The 22,301-nt window shown below is 47.0% G+C and overlaps 1 protein-coding gene across 1 annotated transcript in view; it reads left to right on the forward strand.

Moving 5' to 3' along the window:
• Nucleotides 1-19,427, forward strand: part of SLC19A2 (solute carrier family 19 member 2) — a 78,551-nt gene extending 59,124 nt beyond the window's left edge. Inside the window, exon 6 of the mRNA XM_085622984.1 lies at nucleotides 17,462-19,427. Coding sequence (XP_085479110.1) covers nucleotides 17,462-17,584 — 123 coding nt within the window. The 3' untranslated portion in view covers nucleotides 17,585-19,427. The remainder of the gene's footprint in view (nucleotides 1-17,461) is intronic.
• The last annotated feature ends 2,874 nt before the right edge of the window (nucleotides 19,428-22,301 follow it).

Below are 22,301 nucleotides of genomic sequence, written 5' to 3' on the forward strand. Positions count from 1 at the left end.
ACCTTTAAGTGACAAATGCAAAAACACAGTTGATGGACAGAATGCAGAACAATGTCATACATTCACCCCAGTACAGAGATCTGGGCCTAAATCCATTGTTTTTTTGCTCACCGTGCCGTTCCAGTTTGAACCCAGCCATATGCAAATCAGTCTTGACCCTGTGCCTCATGGGTACAGTCCAGCCCGAACTGCCAAGCCAGGTCCTCCCTGGACTGGAAACAAGCATCCTAGGACCGGCTTCGGGGTTTCACCCCTCTTCAGCCAGGATAGTTTGATTCCAGTGGCATGGAGAGCACGGGACTCACGTCTGAGCATACCCGTCCCACTCGGGGTGACAAATGCAAAAACACAGTTGATGGACAGAATGCAGAACAATGTCATACATTCACCCCAGTACAGAGATCTGGGCCTAAATCCATCATTTCTTTGCTCCCCATGCCATTCCGTCCATCACCACCCCCTTTTGGACCTTTAAGTGAGGCATTATATTGGGCCCAATTGGCACTGAAAATTGGAGACTATGATCCCCTGCAGGTTGCTGCCCTGAACACAAAGCATAGTGTAGAAACTGCTGATTGTGTCCTGGTGATAGCAGATTGCACCAGGACACAGCAAATTTCTCTGGGGCCTGCCCGAATACAGCTCGGGGTACTTGCCAGATTAGGGATTCGGCTGGATCCCCCTCTTTTCAAGCCCTGGTCTGATCGGTGTTTCTCTCGCCTGGCTGAGTGATGGTGTTTGAGTTGTTCTTTGTCCTCTTTGGTGTTAAAACTGACAACTTTGTGGACTAGTTGCCGGATTAAGTGAAATTTATTGTCGAGAAAGGCAGACCCCTATTTATCACCTGCTCATGAGTGGTCGAGGAGCCCTAGATATTGAAGCAATACAAACTGAGCCACTGCCTTCGGACTGATGGGATATCTGCTGTTAGAAGGGGGGGGGGGGGGGCTGCAATCTAGTCCTCGAAGGGTTCGAGTTTCAGCTGCTGAGATTTTTGCATCCACTATTTCTTTACTGAATCAGTCAACTCGCTTTCCACAAAATAAATGCTAACCAGAGCCTAAAAGTCACGGTGGATATGCGAAGATCGTAAAACCGGTTTTCTCTATGCACGTTTGCCTTTCACGAAAAGGGCCTCCCACCCTCTTAGTTCTCTGCTCGAGACCGCACCTATCTTTCAACCAATCCAAAAAAAGTCATACAAATATACAAAATGTGGATACCAATTAAAACGGGTTTTGCTGCTGCAATCACTGTGTAATCTCATAATAACTAAAGCGGACATCACCGTCATCACAGGCTAGCCCCACCCCAGTAAATCCTCTCCTGATATGACCCGCGAATATACTAAACACGTATTTGAGTCGAGGGAACCGCGAAGGAGCACCTTTTGATGACTGAAGTTTACCCTGCCGTGCTACGTTGAAAGGGGTTTGCACGGACGAGTCCCTTAACTTTTTTTCAAGTTCTATTGTTTGTTGAGGTCAGCTAACTGGAGAGAAGGCGCTGCATAAAGTAAATCGAATGCAATTCATGTACTCCACTTTTGACCAAATAATTTTTCATTGTAAGTCACCTGATTGATGCTTTAAAAAAATATATATTTATCTGTAAATGTGTCATATAAAAGGTGTCCACCGAGGGTCTAGAAGGGCTGAATATTTTCCACATTTTCAATGAAATTCCCGTTAAAAAAATATACATCCACAGAGCTTTAATGGAAAATATTGAAATAGGGTAGTTGTCCTGAAAATCTGGCATTGATTCAGCACTCTTTGTTCTTTGGCTTTCCGTTGTATAACCAGTGCATACATTCGGATTCTGCACTTCTGTAAAGAATCGGGGATTTAAAGTAACATTGGAGACGCCCATAGGAGTGTCGGAGAGGCTAGATACTTTGCATGCCTTAGTTGAGCTCTCACAGCGTCATCATCATCCAGGGAGGTAATGTGGCCTAACAGCAATAGCTGCCGGCTTTGGAAATGGGGACGCAGGTTCGAGTCCCGCCCTCTGCTCAGCATCCTGTGCTCCGGTGAATCACGGAAACTCCCGGTGCCTAAAAAATGTGTAATGTAATCTGGTTCTCGTGTAAAACACTCTAATGCCCATGGGTAAATTTAGGACAATTTTAAGAATGAAAAAATATATCATCCAGCTTTTCAAAGGCAGCACAAGAGCTTCCTAATGAGTTCTCTCACGGTAGCACAGGTACAACTGGTTAAACTCCAATTCTGGGGGTGCATAAATCAAAAGACATAATACTAACAGTAAAGAGAAAAAAATCAATACCCAAAAATATAGCAGTTTTCAGGTGCTCTTGTGCTCGTCAACCGAATAGCACAGCCTGAGCCTTGTGAAGAGATTTCTGCTTTCCCACGATCGTCGTGATAATTTAGACATGAGAAAGTGTGACGAGAATTTTACTCGTATAGGCTACAACAGAAGTGGTCTGTTTCATATACATATAATGTTTTGACAAAGTCCAGGGAGACAGTACAAATAAGCAAATTATTGTAACACACGAACACCTAAAATACATGACTACTGCATGTAATAAGCTTCACAATATAGGGTAAAGGGCCTTGTGTCAAATGGCAACACGTGGCACTCCCAGCTAAAGGGGTCAGCTGTGAGAGGTTTCCCACTGTAGGCTGAGCAGGGTTTGTCTTTCCTTCGACACCCTACAGCAGGGGGCAGCAGGTCGAGAGAAGCCCTGTACTAAAAAGAAGCCTGGCTGCATGTCTTCTCTCCTTGCGCTTCCCTCTCAATAACTACCTTCTGATTTGTGATACCCCGATAGAGGGGTCCTAATGTCCCTCCTGTCTTCAGTGTGTCTGTCTGATCTTTCCAGCCTCCCTTAAAAGGCAAGAAAACCTCAATCCATTGGATGTTGCGTTGACCTCAGAGTATGTATCTGCCACATTCCTGCAGTGTCAGTGGTATGCAGTTCACATCCCCTGAACTAGGGTGTCATTGATGGCTTCCAGGCACCTGCCCCATTTGTTTTTCTCTTTCTATAGGGCGCAACTAGCCAGAGAATAAGGACTTAACACAGCCTGTCAGGGCCCTCCCTGCTAGACTGCAGGTTATTGCTATAGAGAGAACCACATTTCACCAGATCTCCTACCTGCCAGCCCCTCATGGCCAATGCTAGGAAAGCACCATAGTTTGTTGGGGCTCGTTCAGAGCCTCTGCATGCGATCTCTGCTATGTTTCCCAGGCTAAATAAGAAGTAGCAGAGGGAGTTTATGTCCCAAAACTCCTTATACCTCAGCATGCCCAGGACTTTGGGTTATAGTAATCTGTCTTTAGAGGCAGGATGCAAATGGTCCTTAAGGGCTGAACGTTCTCTCCTGCCATCCCTAGGTACATAACATTGCGGCCTAGCTGGCCTGTGAGCGATGCACAGTTCTTGTTCTTCGTTCTTTTGGTGTTCAGATGGATTTAGATGCCAAAGGTGCCTGGCCTTCACCATATGATCTCCATCTGATCACCAGCTGACATGGCAGGACGTGGAGGCTTGTGGGAAGTTGCAAATGGCAGACTCTAGCCACCCCAGCCCATGTGTTAAATTAGTCCTACACAGACCTGGAGGCGGTATGTCATCTTGTCACCGTATCCCTTCTCGAATATCCCATCCCCAACACTGCATGGAGGAAGTGGCAGCTTCTGCATGGCACTCTCTGGTCATGGGGAGAGCCTTCCAAATGTGCAATGGTGTCTTCTCTATCAGCTAACCCCCTAATTCACTGCAGAGGGTAGAGTTGTTCTGCTAACATCCCTGCCTCTGGGAGGTTCCAGGTGATTTCCTCTCCCTTGCGCATGATCTGGAGGAGCGGAGTCTTCAAAAACACCTACACTGCATCTGCAGCATCTAGCACGGCAGAGAGACTTGACGCTCACCTTGCCCCGTGGACAAGGAGCTCTATAGGGGAACTGACCCTTACACAACCAGCGGTGATAGAACTAGTGAAGTACCTACATACTGCCAAAAGATCAGGGGAACAGAGGTTGAGAAATAAAATCAAATCATACATTTCCCTTTTATGAAGTTAATTTGGCCATCGTTCTAGTTTTCATCATGATGCCCACTTTGATATGTAGGATATTGAAACATTTCTAAAAATCTAGGGAACTCTGGGGATATTTCAGTGAGGCCCGGATCAATGGACAGACTTGCCTCACATTGTCTACTTTTTCCCTCTTGGTGGAGGCGTGGCTCGGCTGAAAAAAAGTTTCTTTAGGTTTTAGAAGCTATGTTGGAGGTCAGTTCATCTCAGAAATACAGGTTGCAGGTCAATGCCTGAAGTGGTTTCTGTAACCCTGGATCAGCTCGATGGGATCCCTTGATGGAGCTGGGTAAAGTGAAGAAAAAAGAGGAGGCAGGAAAAGTGACATTCTGAGACAGTAGCAGGATATGGGGCTGCTGGTTCCACACACTGGGTTCCTCTTTTTTGTTTTTCAAGATTAAGTTTTTTTTGAGCACATTGCTGCATAATATGTTCTGGTTAAAGGCGGAGTCTAGAAATGGTTCCAGAGCCTCAGATAGGATATTCTCAGCAGTATCCTGCTGCTGTGTCTTTATGGAGAGGAACATTCTCCAAGCAGAAACGGGTGCTCCTGAACTGGGTAAAAGTTTGTCATCTTTAATTCGGAGTCCTCATTAGATCTATGAAAACAAAGTCATGCTCTTCAGTTTTATACTGCAATTTAGCATTTTGCTGATTTTTGAATTGTCTAGTCCTTTTAAATAGGAGTCAGACTCTCAACACTTGCATTTCTCTCAGATGCTGACAGAACAACACTTTTCTAGTGCCAACACGCTAAGTGCTAGTGTCGGCTTCTACCAAGGAGACAGAAATTTATGAACGCACCGCTAGACTTTTAGGAGCTCCTCATCGGTCTTTTCAAGAAACCGTCTGGACCACTTTTGTAAATGCTTGGGAGCTTCATGACTTGGATGGCCTATGCTCATACGGGTATTCCGAAGCTCCTTCTCTAAGTATATAATTTGCAAGTCTCTATCAGTGGGCAAAATAGTCCCAGTGTTCCTATGGACAGTATAAATAGACTAGCACAAGCCTCCCAGGAACAAGTCCCCATCCCAGAAGAGACCAAGGGCAAATGAAAGCCTTACCTTCAGCTCTGTAGGAAAGTAGGCAGCTCATAGTTGTGGGTAGTTGGGCTACTGATAAGTGCTTTATAGGAAAATAACATCTTGTCACTGGGGAGGATTTACAGTTCCTAAACTATTTATTATATAATTTTCCTAGCTGACCACCCACCAACCTTTTTCAACAGTGTGTCGTGGGAAATTATCATGAAGATTTTCAATCAGTCTTCCCATGTCTCGCCCCTTGTAATTTGTTTCCTGCATTTCTTCAAACAACCTACCCATGAAATTTCTACCTCATGCCTTCATTCCCTGTTTGGTTTAATCCGGGGTTTTAAAGCGCACTACTAACCCGTGAAGGTCTCCAGACACTGGGGGTGGAGGGGTGGAAGTGGGGGTGCCAGCAGCTCCGTAGGTCATTCGAAGAGCCAGGTCTTGAGGTCCTTTCTGAATTGGTGCAGTGTCGGCCTTCGTCCGATGCGGAGGGGGAGTTCGTTCCAGGACTTGGCTGCCAGGTAGGAGAAGGATCTCCCACCTACTCTGGTCCTGTGGATGTGGGGGACCGTGGCTAGGACGAGGTAGGCAGAGCGGAGGTTTGTCGTGGGGGCGTCGAAGGAGATTTGTTCATTGAGGTATTGGGGTCCGATGTTATGGAGGGTTTTGTAGGCTTGCATGAGCAGTTTAAAGGTTATTCTTCTTTCAACTGGGAGCCAGTGGAGGTCTCGGAGGTGTTGGGTGATGTGATCATGTCGTGGAATGTCCAGGATAAGTCTGGCTGCAGCGTTCTGGACGGTCTGGAGTTTGCGGAGGAGTTATTTGTTGATTCCGGCATAGAGGGTGATTCTGTAGTCCAGTCTGCTGGTGATGAGTGCATGGGTGACGGTCTTCCTGGCATCAGGGAAGATCCATTTTTAGGTCTTGTGAAGTATGTGGAGGGTGTTGAAGCAAGTGGAGGGCACTGCGTTGCTCTGGCGTTTCATGGTCAGTGAAGACTCGAGTATGATGCCAAGGTTGTCTGCATGGTCCGCTGGGGTGGTTTTCCTTCAAAAGACTTAATTTTCTCACTAAACAGCCAACACAAAAGTCCCAGCCTCAACCTCTTTCCCCCCCCCCCCCCCCTCCCACCTCCACCTCCTAATACTGGTACCAGTACCTGATGGCTCTCCCATAACTAATGAAGGCCTGCACTCCTCCTGTCTATTTGTTGATACACCATCTAAACAACACACTGATGTTTAGATGTTCAAATGGCCAGAACTTGTTCATTTCTGTTTGGAGCACCCACCTCTAATTAGACAGGAGCTGTTCTTTTTAAATTATAGGAAATTTTTCCTTTGCTATGGGTTCCCATTAGCCCTTACTCAGAACAGAGGAAGAGAAGATTTACTTCAAACAACTTGTGAGAGCTAGAATGATGGTGTAAAGGGTTTTGGAATCAGCACAATCTCTTCCAACTTGTTGCACCAGGTCCTGGGTTAGGAGTGTGAATTCAGACTGTCTCATGGTCCCTCTAGGGAGTAGAAATAGTAGGTAGAGGCACAGGACGTGTCCGGAACGATGCTGCCACACACGTCTTGAGTCCTGAAGGCATTGGAGCAGTACCTAAAGCCACTTGTCCTTTTTGCTTCTCTTGTACGACTTGGTTGTGATGACCTTGTGGCTCCTAGACACTCCATTGAGCTGTCTTCATGACATTTCCTCCAATCACCTGGGCTTTGTGCTTTCATCCGTGGGATCAGGTCACTCTCCTGGTATGCAGTTAGATCTCCCTTTTCACTTTCAGATCAAGCTGCAAGGTGGCTTCCCAGCCAGGCCCACCCAGAGGGGAAAATAGCAACCCAGGAGTTTACTCTTCTGGTCCTTGCCTCCCGATCCTTTATTCGGGTGCATGCCTCCTAGGTGTACTAGTGGCAAAAAAGTAAATCCAGTGTTTTTGAAGGGGGCAGTAGTTATACACCTTTTGTGACCAAGGCATGCTGCTAGACCTACCCAGAGTGTCTTTAACATCCAAAATTCTGAGGGCCCAATGAATTAAAGCGGAGCATTTACTCACTGTTACTAGACACTTTTGATCATCCTGCCCATTGTCCACATTGCACTAGCTCAGTTTTGATGTGGACTTGCCTCTGAGGTGCTATTATGCCAGGTGAGATGGCCATAACCCAGGTTCAGGAGGTTTTGCTCAGGTGGGGCAAAACTGGTCTATTGACAGAGGAAATTGGTGAGCCACACATACACGTTTCGGGGAGAAAGGCAAACATGATTTATTAGGGTGGGATGTACATCTTAAAGTCCTGCACAAAGGAAAGAACAACCTTGTGCATGCATGTATCCTTTTTTGTCTCTTTTCTCCTCTATTTTTTCTCCTCATTTTCTTGCTCTCTCTCCCAATGCTCACATCAGTCCTTTTGTAAACCTCAATACAATAGGCATCCTTCATATATGTTGCAAACATGAAGCGGGCCAAGTCCCACTACCCCCTCTGCCCACCAACACCCATCCGGTTATGGGTACGAAACGGAACACTTATAGCGTTCTCACCACAGCGGTACAGTTAAAAGAACAAGTTATTTACCTTCGCTAATGCGGTTTCTGGTTGATACTCTTGATACCCGCAGATTCTTCTCTTTTAGAATTTCCACAAGTGCCAGACTGGATCAGGAAAATTTAACAGCAGTGCTCCTGTATGCCACTAGGTGGTGTCCTGCAGCTCTGCATTGGCGTAGTTCTGCTCTGAAAGTGACAGTGAGGCTGCATGTAAGCGCCACCCTTTGTGCACGGATGTCTATTTCTTTTGTGACTGTCTGTGCCATCTGACACAGCCCAACAATAATCAAGACTCCTAGAGTGCAGATGTCTAGACTGGGACCTTTTTTAGAGGGTAAAGGGAGACCATTCGACAGAACTGGAGATGGGAGGACACAGATTCCTCACCTTTACACTAGATATCAAAGGAGTACCTCCCAAGGTCATGGGGTCTGTGTAATGGCTTAGGCCTAAAAGTCCTGAAGGACTGAGCGGGCAAAATGCCCTTCTCTTTGGACCTGGCTGTCAAGGCAATAATGATTTGTGAATGTTTTTACTGATGTCCAAGGCGGGCCTGCTAGATGTCCAAGATCGCCACTCTGTGTGCCTGTGCAATGGATGCAGCCTTAGCTCTGTTGGAGAGGGCCTTCAATCCATCTGGAGGATGTTTCTTGGCTAGAGCATAGCAGATCTTTATGCAGATGACTATCCATCTTGCAGAGTCCACATGGGGCACACCGAAATGTGTGAGAGCATGCTGCAGACTAATTGCACTGAAGGGGGCTCTGTGCATGTCAAAGGCAGGCAACGGAGGAAATTAACACATCGCTGCCTGCTAACTTGTTGCTCACCCTCCCTTTACTGGCTCAGCGGCAGCGGAGAGTAAAGAGATAGTGAACCCCAAGGTTCGTTTTTATTTTTTTACACAAATTTTGCAGGCACTTTGAAAAAATCACTGGATTCTTACAAATGTGATGATTTTGCAATTTGTTTTGCAACTCTTGATATCTTGGGGGGTCTGCTCTGTGGCATCAGAAAGGGATTGGGGGGAAAAAAATGAGCGAAACCTTCTAGAAATCTCAACACAACAGGCGATTTCAACAATGAAGGCTAGTAAATGTAAGAAGGCCAATAAGCAACCTTTAATGGTGCCCGTTCCAAGTCCTTACCTGGCCAGATTCCAAGTAAATAAGATATCTGACAATCTGGTTTGTAGTGGATCGCTGTTTTCGGTGCCACACCTGGCTACAAATTTGTCCCAATGCTCAGTGCAAACAGACTTACTAGAGGGACACCTGGCAGCCAAGATGACATCCACAATTTCGGAGGAAGATCAAATGCAGTCAAGTGCTGCTGCTAAATCTCCACTTCTGGACGTGCATATTGAGCACATTTGGGTACAGGACCCTGTCTTGTTGCTGCGACAGGTAATCCTCCCGAAATGACAGCCTGAGCAGAGGGCAGATGCTCCTAGCCAGACGTTCCGGATACCACACACTCCTTACCCCGTCTGGAGCCACTACGGTGACTTGGGTCAAGTTGTTCCTGATCTTCTTCAGAACTCTGACAGGAGAGACCATGGCAGAAAAGCGTACAGGAGTCCTGTGCTTCAATCTATCCCGGAAAGCATCTCTGAGAGAGAAACTTCTTGGAAACTCCAGTACGCAAAAGTGCTCAGTAGTGGTGTGGAGATCTAGCCAGGGTTTTTCCTATTTCAGGAAGATACCCTCTGCCATCTCCTAATGTAACCGTCATTCGTTATTCGCCAGGCGACAACAGCCGAGTTTATCTGCCCTGTCATTCAAAGATACCACAAGGTGTTTCATGGCCAGGGAGATGCTCTATCACTCCAGCCAACTCTAGAGGCAAAATACTTCCTGGCATAGAACCCTTGACACCACATCGTCCTGCTTGTTACAGTACCACATGGCAGTATGAGGATGTTCCACACCAGGAGAATGGCCCACAACTTCAACAGATTGAGGTACAGATGGGTGGAGTCTGACAGGTTTCCCTGATGTTGGGCCCACTGAGACTTCAGGTTCCACAAGCACACCCAGCATATGCCACCTGCTTGGTCGTCAAGCAGGATGCCAAAAGGCCCAGAAGCCTCAGAGCCACTCCTCAAGACCCATGACCAAGAATTAAACATCGGAATCATAGATCAAATGTCCTGGACTTGTGGTGGAGGGAAGGGCAAAACTGCATCGAATTGAGGACGACTCCAATGAAAGTGAGCTTCTGAAAAGGACACAGGTCTAACTTTGGCATGTTGATAGTGAATCCTAACATTGTTAGGATGTTTGCTGTCAAATGGAGCTAGTCTTTTACTGACGGTGGCGAGTCTGCCTTCAACAACCAGTGATCGAGGTAGGAGAAAACTTGGGATCCCCAACATCCAAAGGTGAGCCGTGGCCACTGTAATCACTTTTGTAATCACCCAAGGGGCACTGGTGAATCCAAATGGGAGCATGGCAAATTGAAAGTTCTCCTGGCCCACCCTGAAACACAAGTAGTTTCTGTACGACTGCATGAGGGGTACATGAAAGTAGACATCCTGCAGGTCCATAGTTACCATCCAGTCACCTAGTTCCAGGGCAAGCAGAATCTGGGCCAGTGGGAGCAACTTGAATTTGTCCTTCTAATGGCTTTCAGAGGGAGTAGATGTAAAGTCGAACTAAGGACTTGGCCCTTCTACAGCGTAAGGAAATAACAGGAATAATAGCCAGACCCGATATCTGGGGCCGGGACACACTATGGCTCCTTTGACTAAAAGAGCCAGAACTTCTTGAGCAAGAGGTGCTCCCCAGAAGATGCTCTGATGGAGATGAGCGCCGCAGTGGGTCTAAAAGGAGTGGCAGCACAGAGTCCAGTTGAACGATCTGCAGGACCGACCTGCCTGTTATCAACCGTTGCCACCCATGGAGGAAATGTATGATCCTGCCTCCCACATTGTGGCCATGTGCCACTAGGGGCAAACTAAAGCAGCTTGATGGCTGCTGCCAGGGGAGGGGGTGGGGTGGTTGGACTGGGAAGTGTGCTGCCCCTGATGGCCTGGGCGTTGTCTGCTTGATCTCAAACATTGAAAGGACTGGGGATCCTTCTGTGGGGATGGTGGGCCCTGGCGTTGCCGAAAAGCCAATTCTCTGCAGTAGCCCTGACAGGGTCGAAATTGTTGAGGGAGCTGTTTTCCATTGGGAGAGAGACCTAAAGGACGTGCTGTGCACAATTTCCTATGTAACTGCTAACCTGCTGTGAGCCGATATGATGTTTCAGTCGTAATTAGGTCATAAAATGTTGCCTTACAGCCAATCAATCAAACATTTTGTAGAGCGCACTACATACCCGTGAGGGTCTCAAGGCGCTTGGATGGGGGGGGGGGCGCTACAAGTTTTGTATACTTGGGAGGAAAATAACTTTATGGACGTAATTATCTCAAAACAACCTGCTGGAAATGTTTTGATGTGTACTAGGCCATCCTTTTCACGGTGTGCATTATTTTACCCCAATGATTTATTTATTATTTTCATTTATTTTCGCTTCAGCTGCTGCAAACTCGGCCTTATCATTACTTCTTTGACCGATGTTTGTTCTATAGCAGAGAGATTCTGTACTCACATTCTTGATTTGTGAGTGTTCATGAATGTGTCTGAAACCCGCAGTGTAAACTGTGCTGATAAAAAAGAAATAATGGCACATTTATTTTTAACGCTTCCTTTACATCTTTTGACAGAAATGTTCATTTTCAAAATGGCAGTTATTGAAGTAGATTGAATATTTCCCACTGAAACGTTGTCACATTTTTCTCTTGATACCATCAAGTGGTTACATCTCTGTATGTTGCCTAATATGCTAATAATGTTCATTGATTAATTTATATTCGAAATACATTCAAATACTTAAGTACAAATCCATAACGAATAGGCTAGTCTGGGTTTTAAGCTAAAGATATAGCAGATTAACTTTAAGCGAAAGCTGTTGTGAGGTATCCTACTGTTGGTGTTTTATTGTGTTGACAGGTTGGAGTTGTAGGTATTTCTGATGGATACACACAACCGCAGAGTCACCTTCTTTTGAGTAACCACAGGGGGTATGAAGCATCCCAAAATATTCTCAGTAAAAAATGAATGTGTCCTCGTGTAATGCAACTGGCGCTATGTAAACGGCGAGGTCAGTGCAAAACAGAGAAGGGTTTGGAGGGGACCCATGTCCCTTCTTTTATCCCTAGGGGCCCCGGTATCCAATTGGGCGACTTTCAAATTTAAATGTCGCACCCAATCCCAGCGCTGCTTTGCCTCGCGATCTCGTTCCCGCTCTCACTGCCGCGAGGGGTTCCCCGCGGGCAACCACGGGTCAGCTGTGCTTCCCGGCCCATGCTACATGTCTGAGACGGGTATCTGAACATACATGATGGGCCCTTCCGATTTAAATCAGTTAGTTTTCACCGCTCTTCCGCCTGACGACAAGCTAACCGAGGCTGTTTTTGCCCATTTAGTTTGTACACAACTGTTTTAAAAGATTTCATTGATTTGTGTAGCGGTCTAGTTGTTGTCACGTCACGTTGACGTGACGCAGGCGGCCATGTTGGCGCCGGGGTGCGCGCGCAGGCATTAGCGCGCCGAGCATCCCAGAGAGCAGAGTGCCGGCCGGCGCTCCTCGGTACTATTACAATTGTATGCTAAATAAATATAGCGGTAAATCTACAACGTGCCTCGAGTGATTACTGAGCGACATTACAGTGGCGACGAGGTCGGGACAGAGACCAGACCGACGCGGGAGCACAGGAGAGGGCAACACCCCACGTGGCCCCCACGAGGCGAAGGAAGACACGCAAGCAGGTCACCAGGCCCAAAACGGAACACCAGACAGGCCTGCCTGGAGCGGTGGAGTCACGGAAAACGTCCTAGTCAACCACGTTGGACGATCCGAGGTACGGAGCAACCGAGGAGCGTGGCAGTGCCACAGTACAGCACACGAGCTGCATATAGGCCACAGGGACGACGCTATCCACAAACGGCCAAGAGCACACGTGCCACCTTCACACATAACCACGTACAGGGAGCGCTGCGCTGGCTACCAAAGAGGAGGAAGTGGGGTCTAGTAACAAGAGCCCCCAGAGAATCAAGCACACAGGGAACAACAACAACACCCCAGGCAGCCCCCCGAGCAAAGCCACCGACGGAACGAACGCCAAGGAAGTGAAGATGAGTACCCCGGCAGGGTATGCGATTGCACCCGTGCAATTCCTACCGAAACCCGGAGACCCACTGATGAAATGGGAGGACTGGAAGGAATATATAGACAATTTCATAGGGGTCCTGGAGGACGAAAATGAAGAGAAATTCACTCCTCAGAGAAAAAAACGCATACTGCTACTAAATCTGGGCCCAGAAGGACAGAGAATATACAAGAGTCTAGTACCAAAGAAGAGAGAAGACACAGACGACGATGTGTATGCGCATGCAGTGGAGGACCTAGATGAGCGATACCGCCCCACCATTTGTGTTTCAGTGGATAGATATAACTTCCAGCAAAGGAAACAAAAGGTGGGGGAAACCATCGAAGAGTATGTAGCAGCGTTGAGAAAGCTAGCAGCCCAGTGTAAGTACGCACTGTGGGAAGACTAATTCATAAAAGACCAGGTGGTCATGCACACCACTAGTGCAAACGTACAAGACAAGCTGTGGGCGAGTGGGGACACCACACTCAAAGAAGTACTGGTCATAGTGAAGAGGGCAGAACTCGTGAAGAGGTGCGCTAATGCTACCAAAAAAGAGGCGGTCACCCCAACCATGGTGAACAGGATACAGGAGGAAGATCACCGCAAGGACCAGAATAACAAACAACCCATAGCCAAAGGGACTAGCAGATGGCAAGGGAAACAAGCGAACAGTGAGAACAAGAAACCGTGCTACAGGTGTGGAAGTTGGTCCCACGAAGCCCACGACAGACGTTGCCCGGCATTCCGAGCCAAATGCCTGCACTGCGGTATCATAGGTCACTACGAGAAGGTGTGTCGGAAGAAACAACAGAAAGGAGTGGTGAAATATGTTGACCAAAGCGAAGAAGACCTGGAGGAAGCCACAGAGGAAGAAGTGGTCACCGTCTTATGTATATACGATCAGGTATTGAGCGTAGACGACAAGAGATCAACCAAACCAGTCCTAGAGATGTCCATGGGCGGCATCACCATTTCAGTAGTGGCAGACACCGGATCCCCATTCACCATTATACAGAGAGCAGTGTGGGAAGAAAAGTTCCAAACCAAATTGGGCCCTGATCTGGAGAAATTAGACATACGACCAGTTACCTATAATGGGGATCGCATTCCCATGCTAGGCTTCCGACGTCTACTGTTCGAGTTCAGAGGCCGATCAGCGTGGTGCAAACTATATGTGGCCGAGAAAGGACCCTCCGTCCTAGGATGGTTAGACCAGGGCGACCTAGGCATAAAACTCGACCCAGGAGGGAAGGAACAAATTCTGCTCACAGAACAGGAGGAATGGCCGGACATGAACAGATGGAAGAAGAACTACCCAAAAGTGTTTGGGGGCACTGTAGGGAAAATGGAGAAATTTCAACATAAAATAGTGCTTAAGGAAGGAGCCACACCAGTAGCACATAAAGTGAGGAATGTGCCCATTGCAGTAAGGGATGCCGTCCAGACAGAACTCCAAGATCTGGAGAAGAAGGGCATCATAGAACCCATTACCTGCGCCGAATGGCTGGCGCCCTTGGTGGTCGTGATGAAACCCAACGGGAAGGTCAGGCTCTGTGTGGACTTGAGAGAACATAGTGGTGGAGAAATGTCCCCTTCCCAAGATAGAGGAGATGTTGGCAAAAACCAGAGGAGTTCAGTGGTACTCCACCATTGACCTTACATCAGCTTACCACCAGGTAGCTCTACACCCGGACAGCAAAAGCCTGACATCGTTCATCACCCCGTTTGGGTGCTACAGATTTTGTCGCATGCCGTTCGGACTAGCCTCGGCGGCAGCCGTCTTTCAGAAGATGATGCACCAATTGTTCAGAGACTGCAAAGACGTACAGTACTTCCAGGACGATATCCTAGTGATGGGGAGAGATAGGAGAGATCATGACCGGAAACTAGAAAAAGTACTACAAACACTGGAAGCCAAAGGTCTCACGGCAGAATGGTCGAAATGTCGGTTGGGACTGCAATCGGTAACCTACTTAGGCCATGAAATAGGGCGACAGGGGATCACACCCAAGACGGAGAACGTGAAAGCCATCGCTGAAGCACCGCCCCCCAAGAACAAGGAGGAAGTCAGGTCGTTCCTGGGGATGGCGGAGTACTATAGCAAGTTCGTGGTACATTTCGCATCCAAGACCTACAACATGAGGATGCTGACCAGAGAGAGCACGGTGTTTCAGTGGACACCGGAAGCCCAAGCGGAATTTGAAGTCATCAAAAAGGGAATCCTGGAAGCCATACCACTCAAGGGGTACGACCCACAAGGTGCCACCATACTCATCACCGACGCCAGCGACAAGGGGTTAGGCGCTGTACTCATGCAAGACCGAGGAAGAGGGGACATGGAGACAATCAGCTTCGCCTCCAGAGCACTGACGGAGACAGAAGGCAAGTACAGCGTCATCGAGAAGGAGATGTTAGCGGTAGTGTGGGCCATGACGAGGTTCCGGCAGTTCCTATGGGGTACCCGATTTCTGCTCAAGACGGACCACAAGCCGTTAGTGAAGGTATTAACATCGAGCGGGCACGCCAGCGCCACACCCCGGATATCGAAGATGTCCTTAAAACTGTTGGAATTCAGATACGATGTGGAGTACATCCCGGGAAACAAGAATCGAGTGGCGGACTACTTGAGTCGAGCGGCGGCCATGGAGCCGGGAGAAGAAGACCCAGCGGACAGAGGAGAGATGGTAGCTCTCATAGAGGACCAAGAGAAGATAATCAGCATACAAGAGTGGACTGAAGCCTATGAAGAAGATGCTGACCTTAAGGAAGTAAGAGCACACATCACACAAGGGTGGCCTGATAAGAAAAAGGTGAGAACTAACCTCAAACCATTTTATGACGTGAAAGAAGAACTGACAGTAGGAGACAAGGGCATATTCATCTACCGGGGAGACAGAGTAATTCCCCCCACGAATCTCATCAACAAGCTGCTGGGCTTATTACACGAAGGCCACCTTGGCATAGGGAAACTCAAGGCCAGATCGAAACAGAACTACTGGTGGCCAGGTATGGACGTAAGAGCAGAGAGGCATGTCAGAGAGTGTCCCCAATGTCAAGGGGCCGACAAAACATTGAGACCACTACGTCCAGCCCTTGGAAAATTCGACAATCCCTCAAACCCGTGGGAAGAGTTGTCAATAGACATTCTAGGACCGGTGCTGGATGACCAGAGCATACAGAAATACGTGTGTGTCCTCATTGACCGTTATTCCAAATGGCCAGAAATAAAAGTGAGCGAATCCATGGACACGGAGAACATCCTGGAGTTTCTATCGGAAACATTCACCCGAGAAGGAATTCCCAAGTCCATCTTAAGTGACAATGGACCACAGTTCACGTCGGAAAGATGGAAACAATTCATGGGGAGAAATGGCATCTCTGTAAAGCACACGGCCATATACCATCCGGCAGGCAACGGTCTGGTGGAGCGATTTAACAGAGTGGTGATGGGGGCCATACAAGCGGCCATCACCTGTAATAAAGACTGGAAGAAAGCGTTGGAGAACATGGTATGGGCCTACAGAATAACGCCCACAAGCACGGGGTACAGCCCGTTTCAAATATTGAGAGGACGTGAACCCTTCACGCATGACAACAGAATCTGGAAGGAGAAGGTGGTGACCAGTGAATGGTCTCCGGCGGTAGTAAGAGCAAACCTGGAGAGAGCACAAGCCATCTACACCAACAACTACAATAAGAGGAGGAATGTGAAGGACACTCATTTAGAGATAGGAGAATGGGTGAGAGTAAAGCTGGCTACTCTACAAAGAAAGGGAGACAGCAAGTACAGCAAGCCGATGCAGGTTAAGGAAGTTTATGATCGAGCGGCCCTGCTCAGTGATGGGAACGTGTGGTCGCAGGACCGCATGGCCCGGTGCAACAAGATATTGAGATGGGAGCAGTGGTGTCCGGAAGGTGAAGGCATGGAAGACGAGGACGAAGAGAACAAGATGGGCGGAAGTGGAAAAATGGAAGAAGCAGGTGCAGGAGAGGAGCAAGAAGGCGAGTTAGGGGGTGAGACTCCAGTGGTAGAGATGGACAGGCCGAGAGGCAATATGAACAGCGAAGGAGCAATGAGTGGAGGAACAGAAATCGAGGAAACGCAGAGCCAAGGGGCTCGAGGGAACATTGGTAAGGTGACCAGGAGCGGAAGACAAGTTGTAAGGCCTTCCAGGTTCCAAGACTTTGAACTAAACTGCGAACTGTAAGTGACTGATCTTTGGTTTGGTAAAAGGGGGAGATATGTAGCGGTCTAGTTGTTGTCACGTCACGTTGACGTGACGCAGGCGGCCATGTTGGCGCCGGGGTGCGCGCGCAGGCATTAGCGCGCCGAGCATCCCAGAGAGCAGAGTGCCGGCCGGCGCTCCTCGGTACTATTACAATTGTATGCTAAATAAATATAGCGGTAAATCTACAACGTGCCTCGAGTGATTACTGAGCGACATTACAATTTGTTCTCAAGGGACTCGTCATGTGTCTGTGGGCTGCAATGCAGTATTTGTTTAGGTAAAGAAATCTGCTATAGGATTTAGATTTATGACATCGGTGGTGAAGGGTAAATTAGACCATATTTTCATCGTAACTTTCTTTGTTTCTTACAGTTCAAGATCTACGCGGGATACTTCGCAGCCATATCACTGATATTTTTAGTGAGTGGAGCCTACAGGGCTGTGAAAACCTACAGAAGCAAGCCGCTACCAGCAGAAAGTTCTGTGGACTCCTAACCAATGCCTCCTTGCGGCCTAAATATTACACCGCAACTGCGCCTGGAAAATACATGTTTTACTTAAACATGTTTCACTGCACTGGTACCAAATTAAATGAAAATGTGTTTTTGTTCAGCTCAGAACCTCGCACTAGCACTACTTGTTAAGGAAAAACACCCGAAGCTGCTGTATAGCGAACTTTTGTGAACTGTTGTAAATGTTTAGAGCCCAGTGACTGGACGCAGGCCCCAGATTAATGAAGGATATTGTCTATTTATTTATCGGGCTGCAATGAGTTAAATACAGGGTTCCTGATTGTGAAACCCGCCTTTTGTTCTGCGTCTCCGAAGTGATTACGTCATTAAGGCACCTGTGTAAGCTCATGTTTCTCCTGCTGAACTGGAATAGGTGACTGGTATAGGTTTGCAACTAGTGAATGATTCAGGGCAGAGAAATGAGTGCCTTCTCTCGTAAAATAACTCTCCACCTGCATGTTTTACATCATCCTGAGTCTACAGCAGACATTCCGTTTTACCCACACCTGCTCCCCAGGTATGTGCAGTACAAAGAGACGGATGTAGTGCATTTCCTGCACTACTTTGGTAACTCTGGGGTTAGAAGTCCTAGTTTTTTTTACTTCGATTTTGTTATGTGCAAACAATGTGTTATCTCGCAATAGTGAACTGTTATTAAGTTAATGTGTATATGATGCTTCTTTGAAGTGTCTGAAGGGGCCTTCATCAGGCCTTTGAGCACGGTTTAGACTTGCAAATGGCCAATGGCCTCTCTAAGCTAGCTACCGAAACGTCAGCTTAAAACCATTTTTTGCTTGAGCTTTCGGTTGTTTTGCCTTTTTTTCGCGTGGCCAGCGCCTTACTCTAGCCTGCTTTTATCTTCAGAGGTACTATTTGAAGCCGGATTTTTCTGTTTATGAGAATTTTCTGTGTTTTCGGCACAAACAGAATAACTAAAATGGAGTTCTCGAGGTCATGTGCAGACTGCAAAGAGGGAGCAGGAAGATTGGTTTTGATGAATGAAAGCTGGAGCAAACGGGGATGAGCAGAAAGTATTTAAAACTACTTGAAACTATAAAATAAAGCTGCTTTACAACCATAAATGCCGGAACCGACAGGCGCACACAGCAGGAACCGTCTTAACTGAGGGCCTAGTCTTTGGCTAAAGATGGAGTCCTAGGCCATGTAAGCTTAGTTTCTGCGAAATGATGGCACAACGTGTTTTTGTATTTGTGAATATTCTCCTAAGACTTTTAGAAGGAACTGCAATGACTTTTTAAATCTGTTACTGTTTTTCATTTCACCATTAGCACGACTTTTCATGTGTTAGCGCCGAGCTCTTTTTTCCATCTTTTTTTACATACTGCCTGCATCTGGGACCAGCTTTAAGTGTGCTGGCCAGACTAAAGGTATTTATTCTAGATGTAGATGGAGTATTACTGCTTGGATGCCCCAAAGCGTATACGACCTGCTCCTTGTCAAAATGACGTTTCAGCCAAAAGTAGTTCAAATCCTGTGGCCTTGCAAGCAGTGGTATGTACATGTTGTTTTGCAAACTTAAGAGGAAAAGAACTCGATGGACATAAGCTTTTCTCAAAACAGTTTTTCTGAAAATGTTTTAACGAGTATTTCACTGTGTGCTTTATTTTTCCCAATATTTATTTATTTGCATTTTGTTTTCCATTCAAATGCTGCAAACCCAGCCTTATTACCTCTTTGACAGATTTTTGTTCTGTCACAGAGATTTTGTATACACCTTCTTGATTTGTGAAAGTATTCATGAATGAGTCTGAAACTTGCATTGTAACTGTGCTAATCAAAATAAATATAGAATTATTTATTTTTAACGGTTGCATAACGTCTTTTAACAGAAATGTACATTTTCATGTCTTAAGTGTCAATTATTGGCATAGAATGAATATTTTACCACTGAAACTAAGCGGTTACATTTCTGTTGGTTCCTTATTGTGCTAATAATGTTCATTGTTTCATTTATTTTCAAAATACATACACATACTTCAGTACAAAGCCATTTAGAGTGCACTCCCAAAATGAATATTCTAGCTTAGGTTTTAGGTTAAAGGAATAAAGAGATTAACTTTATTTGAAATCTGTTGTGCAGTATTCTGCTGGTGGTGTTTTATTTTGTTGACATGTTGTAGTTGCCCATATTTCTGATGGATCCTTACACCAGCTGTTTCCTCATCTTTTGAGTAGCCTCAGGCACCATACTGGAACCCAAAACCTTTCCAGTAATTGCTCCTACACACCAATAGATGGTGCTATTGCATGTGCGGCAACCTCGCCCACCCTCCAGATGTGGTGGCCTCGAGCTTTAGATCGGCACATCTCTTGTGCTCTGACATCAGTTTTTCTTTCCGCGCCATTAAAACAGATCCGAAACTCTGTTCTTGAGTTTTGTCAGTCCTTCACCAACTTCCAAAATGGTTTACTGTGACCGTGTGCTAGAGAGGTCTTCCCCCCCCCACCCCCCCTCCCCCTCACACCCCCAACCCTACAGGCTTTAAGCCATGCCACACCTGCAGTAAGGTTTAGACCCACATGGCATCTGTCTGTGGTGCCTGGGATCCAAACATGTTTTGAAGTCCTACGAGAAATACTCCCTGATTTATTTGAAGGCCTCAACAGGTGTTTGTCGAGCATAAGTTGCAGGCTGGTTCCCAGTCTAAGTCCTGGTCGAGGTCCCTATCCTCGGGTAAGTCTAAGACGATGCAAAAAACAAATCTCAACATAGACGCAAGTACTGCAGATGGGAGTCCTCCCCTCATCGCTCCCACTCCAAAGAAAGATCGTGCAGTGGTCGCTCTAAAGACCCAACTCTTCACCAGTCGTCCAGCCCAGACTATAAAATAAGAGTACTTTAATAAAGACGTTTTAGCCAATATGAGAAATGTGAACACATCTGTGAACCAAAGAATACTCAGAGTCTCCCAAATGAATTAATGGCTGTGCTGCCAAGTGAAAATCAAGGAAGGAGCTCACCTGCTCTTTGTAAGTAATTTGCAAGCAGACTCAATCAGCATCTTAAATCATTCTGCAAAATAATGAAATAATTAAGGAATGAAAGTTCTGTTGCTCTTAAAAGAAACAGTTCATAACCATGCCCGCAAGGGTTTATTGGGTTGCCCTTTTGTTTAATATGATAGATATTAGAAGCATATTAGCAAGAGGGATTTCTCCTCTGCCATTTTATGTTCACTGAAAGCAGTCTACCTCCAGGCATACACATTCACGCCCTTGGGGAGAGGTCAATGAGGATCATACACATCTTCCCGGAAGAGCTTTGCAAGACCTTTGCACAAATGGCCTATGGCCCTGAAGAAGCGGCCAAATATATTTTGCCAGCTGGGCTGGACACCACAGAATGTCTAGGTGTGGCTGTGTGCACGGTTTGGTGATTCAATGTTCTGCCTAGATAAGTACCACCGGTTTCTCCGAGGACATGCAGGTATCCCTCATAGATGTGCCTTTTGATGGTTCCAGGCTGCTTGATGACAAGGCGGATTCAGCTTTAAAGAGAGGCCACGTCATGGCTTGATCCTCAGACTTGCTTTTACCACCCTACCAGTGCCACTAATAATGTCAGAAGTTCAAGGCATAGTCCCAGGGCCTTGCTTATATCACTAGAGTCAGCCGTGTTGGCTCGGCAGCAGGCCATCCAGCCCTTTTGCAGCCCTATGGGGACTGCTGGTGGTAGAGGACAGGGCCATCTTTAACCGGGTCAGTCGTAGTCTTCCTTTTCCCCTGCTGCCACCACTCTCTCATTTATCCCACTTTTGGGAGACACCCACTGCCAGTAAATTGATACTTGTATAGCACACTACTCACCCGCAAGGGTCTCAAGGCGCTTGTACGAATACCACTGTGGAACCCATCCTGGCTTTCCCTGTGAGGTGTCCACTCCTGGGCACCCCCAAGGTAGAGGCCAGGCATCCTTAGCGTTGTGGGGGCCGTTGTGGAGATTAAGCAAGCGATTGCCCAGAGTTGCAGAGTGGGACTCCATGATTGGAATAGGCACCGAGGCAAGAATTGTCAGGTCCGTGGAATTTTGAGCCCAAGACCCGTGGGGAATTGAACCCTGGTCCCGGGCCAGACCTCTGCATCAGGGTCTGCCGCTCTAACCATTGAGCCACACTTCTCCACATGAACAGAGAAGTGAACAGAATACACTTCTACCTGCCAACTGTATGCACTTACCTAATACCAATGGGTCTTGCAGGTTGTCCGTCACTCTTGCAGCCTTACCTTTCTAACACAGCAAATTAAGCAGAATATGCCTTCATCCTTGCAAGTGAGGCCAGTCATCGCTGGGCAAAGGGGCAATAGAATGAAGGAGCAAGTCAGCAGGTGGCACTTGTGTTACTATTCGGTCCCTAAAAAAGGTTGGTGGACTCAGACCGATTTCTGATCTTCACTACTTGAACACTTTCCTTCAGAGGGACACATTCAAGATGCTGACTTTGGCTTGGGTCCTCTACACTTTAGATCCTGGGATTTGGATGGTATCCTTGGACCTGCAGTATTGGTAAATTTTTGTACCTATACTGCAGTCCCACGGGCATTGCCTCTGGTTTGTGGTAAGGAAGACATACTCTCAGTTCACTCTCCTATCCTTCGCCCTCACCCCAGCCGCCAGGGTATTTATGAAGATGATGGCGGAGGTTGCAGGCCATCTTCGATGGTTAGGAATGCAAGTATTC

The sequence above is a fragment of the Triturus cristatus genome, chromosome 8 (genome assembly GCF_964204655.1).
Source record: "Triturus cristatus chromosome 8, aTriCri1.1, whole genome shotgun sequence".
Lineage (NCBI taxonomy): Eukaryota > Metazoa > Chordata > Amphibia > Caudata > Salamandridae > Triturus > Triturus cristatus.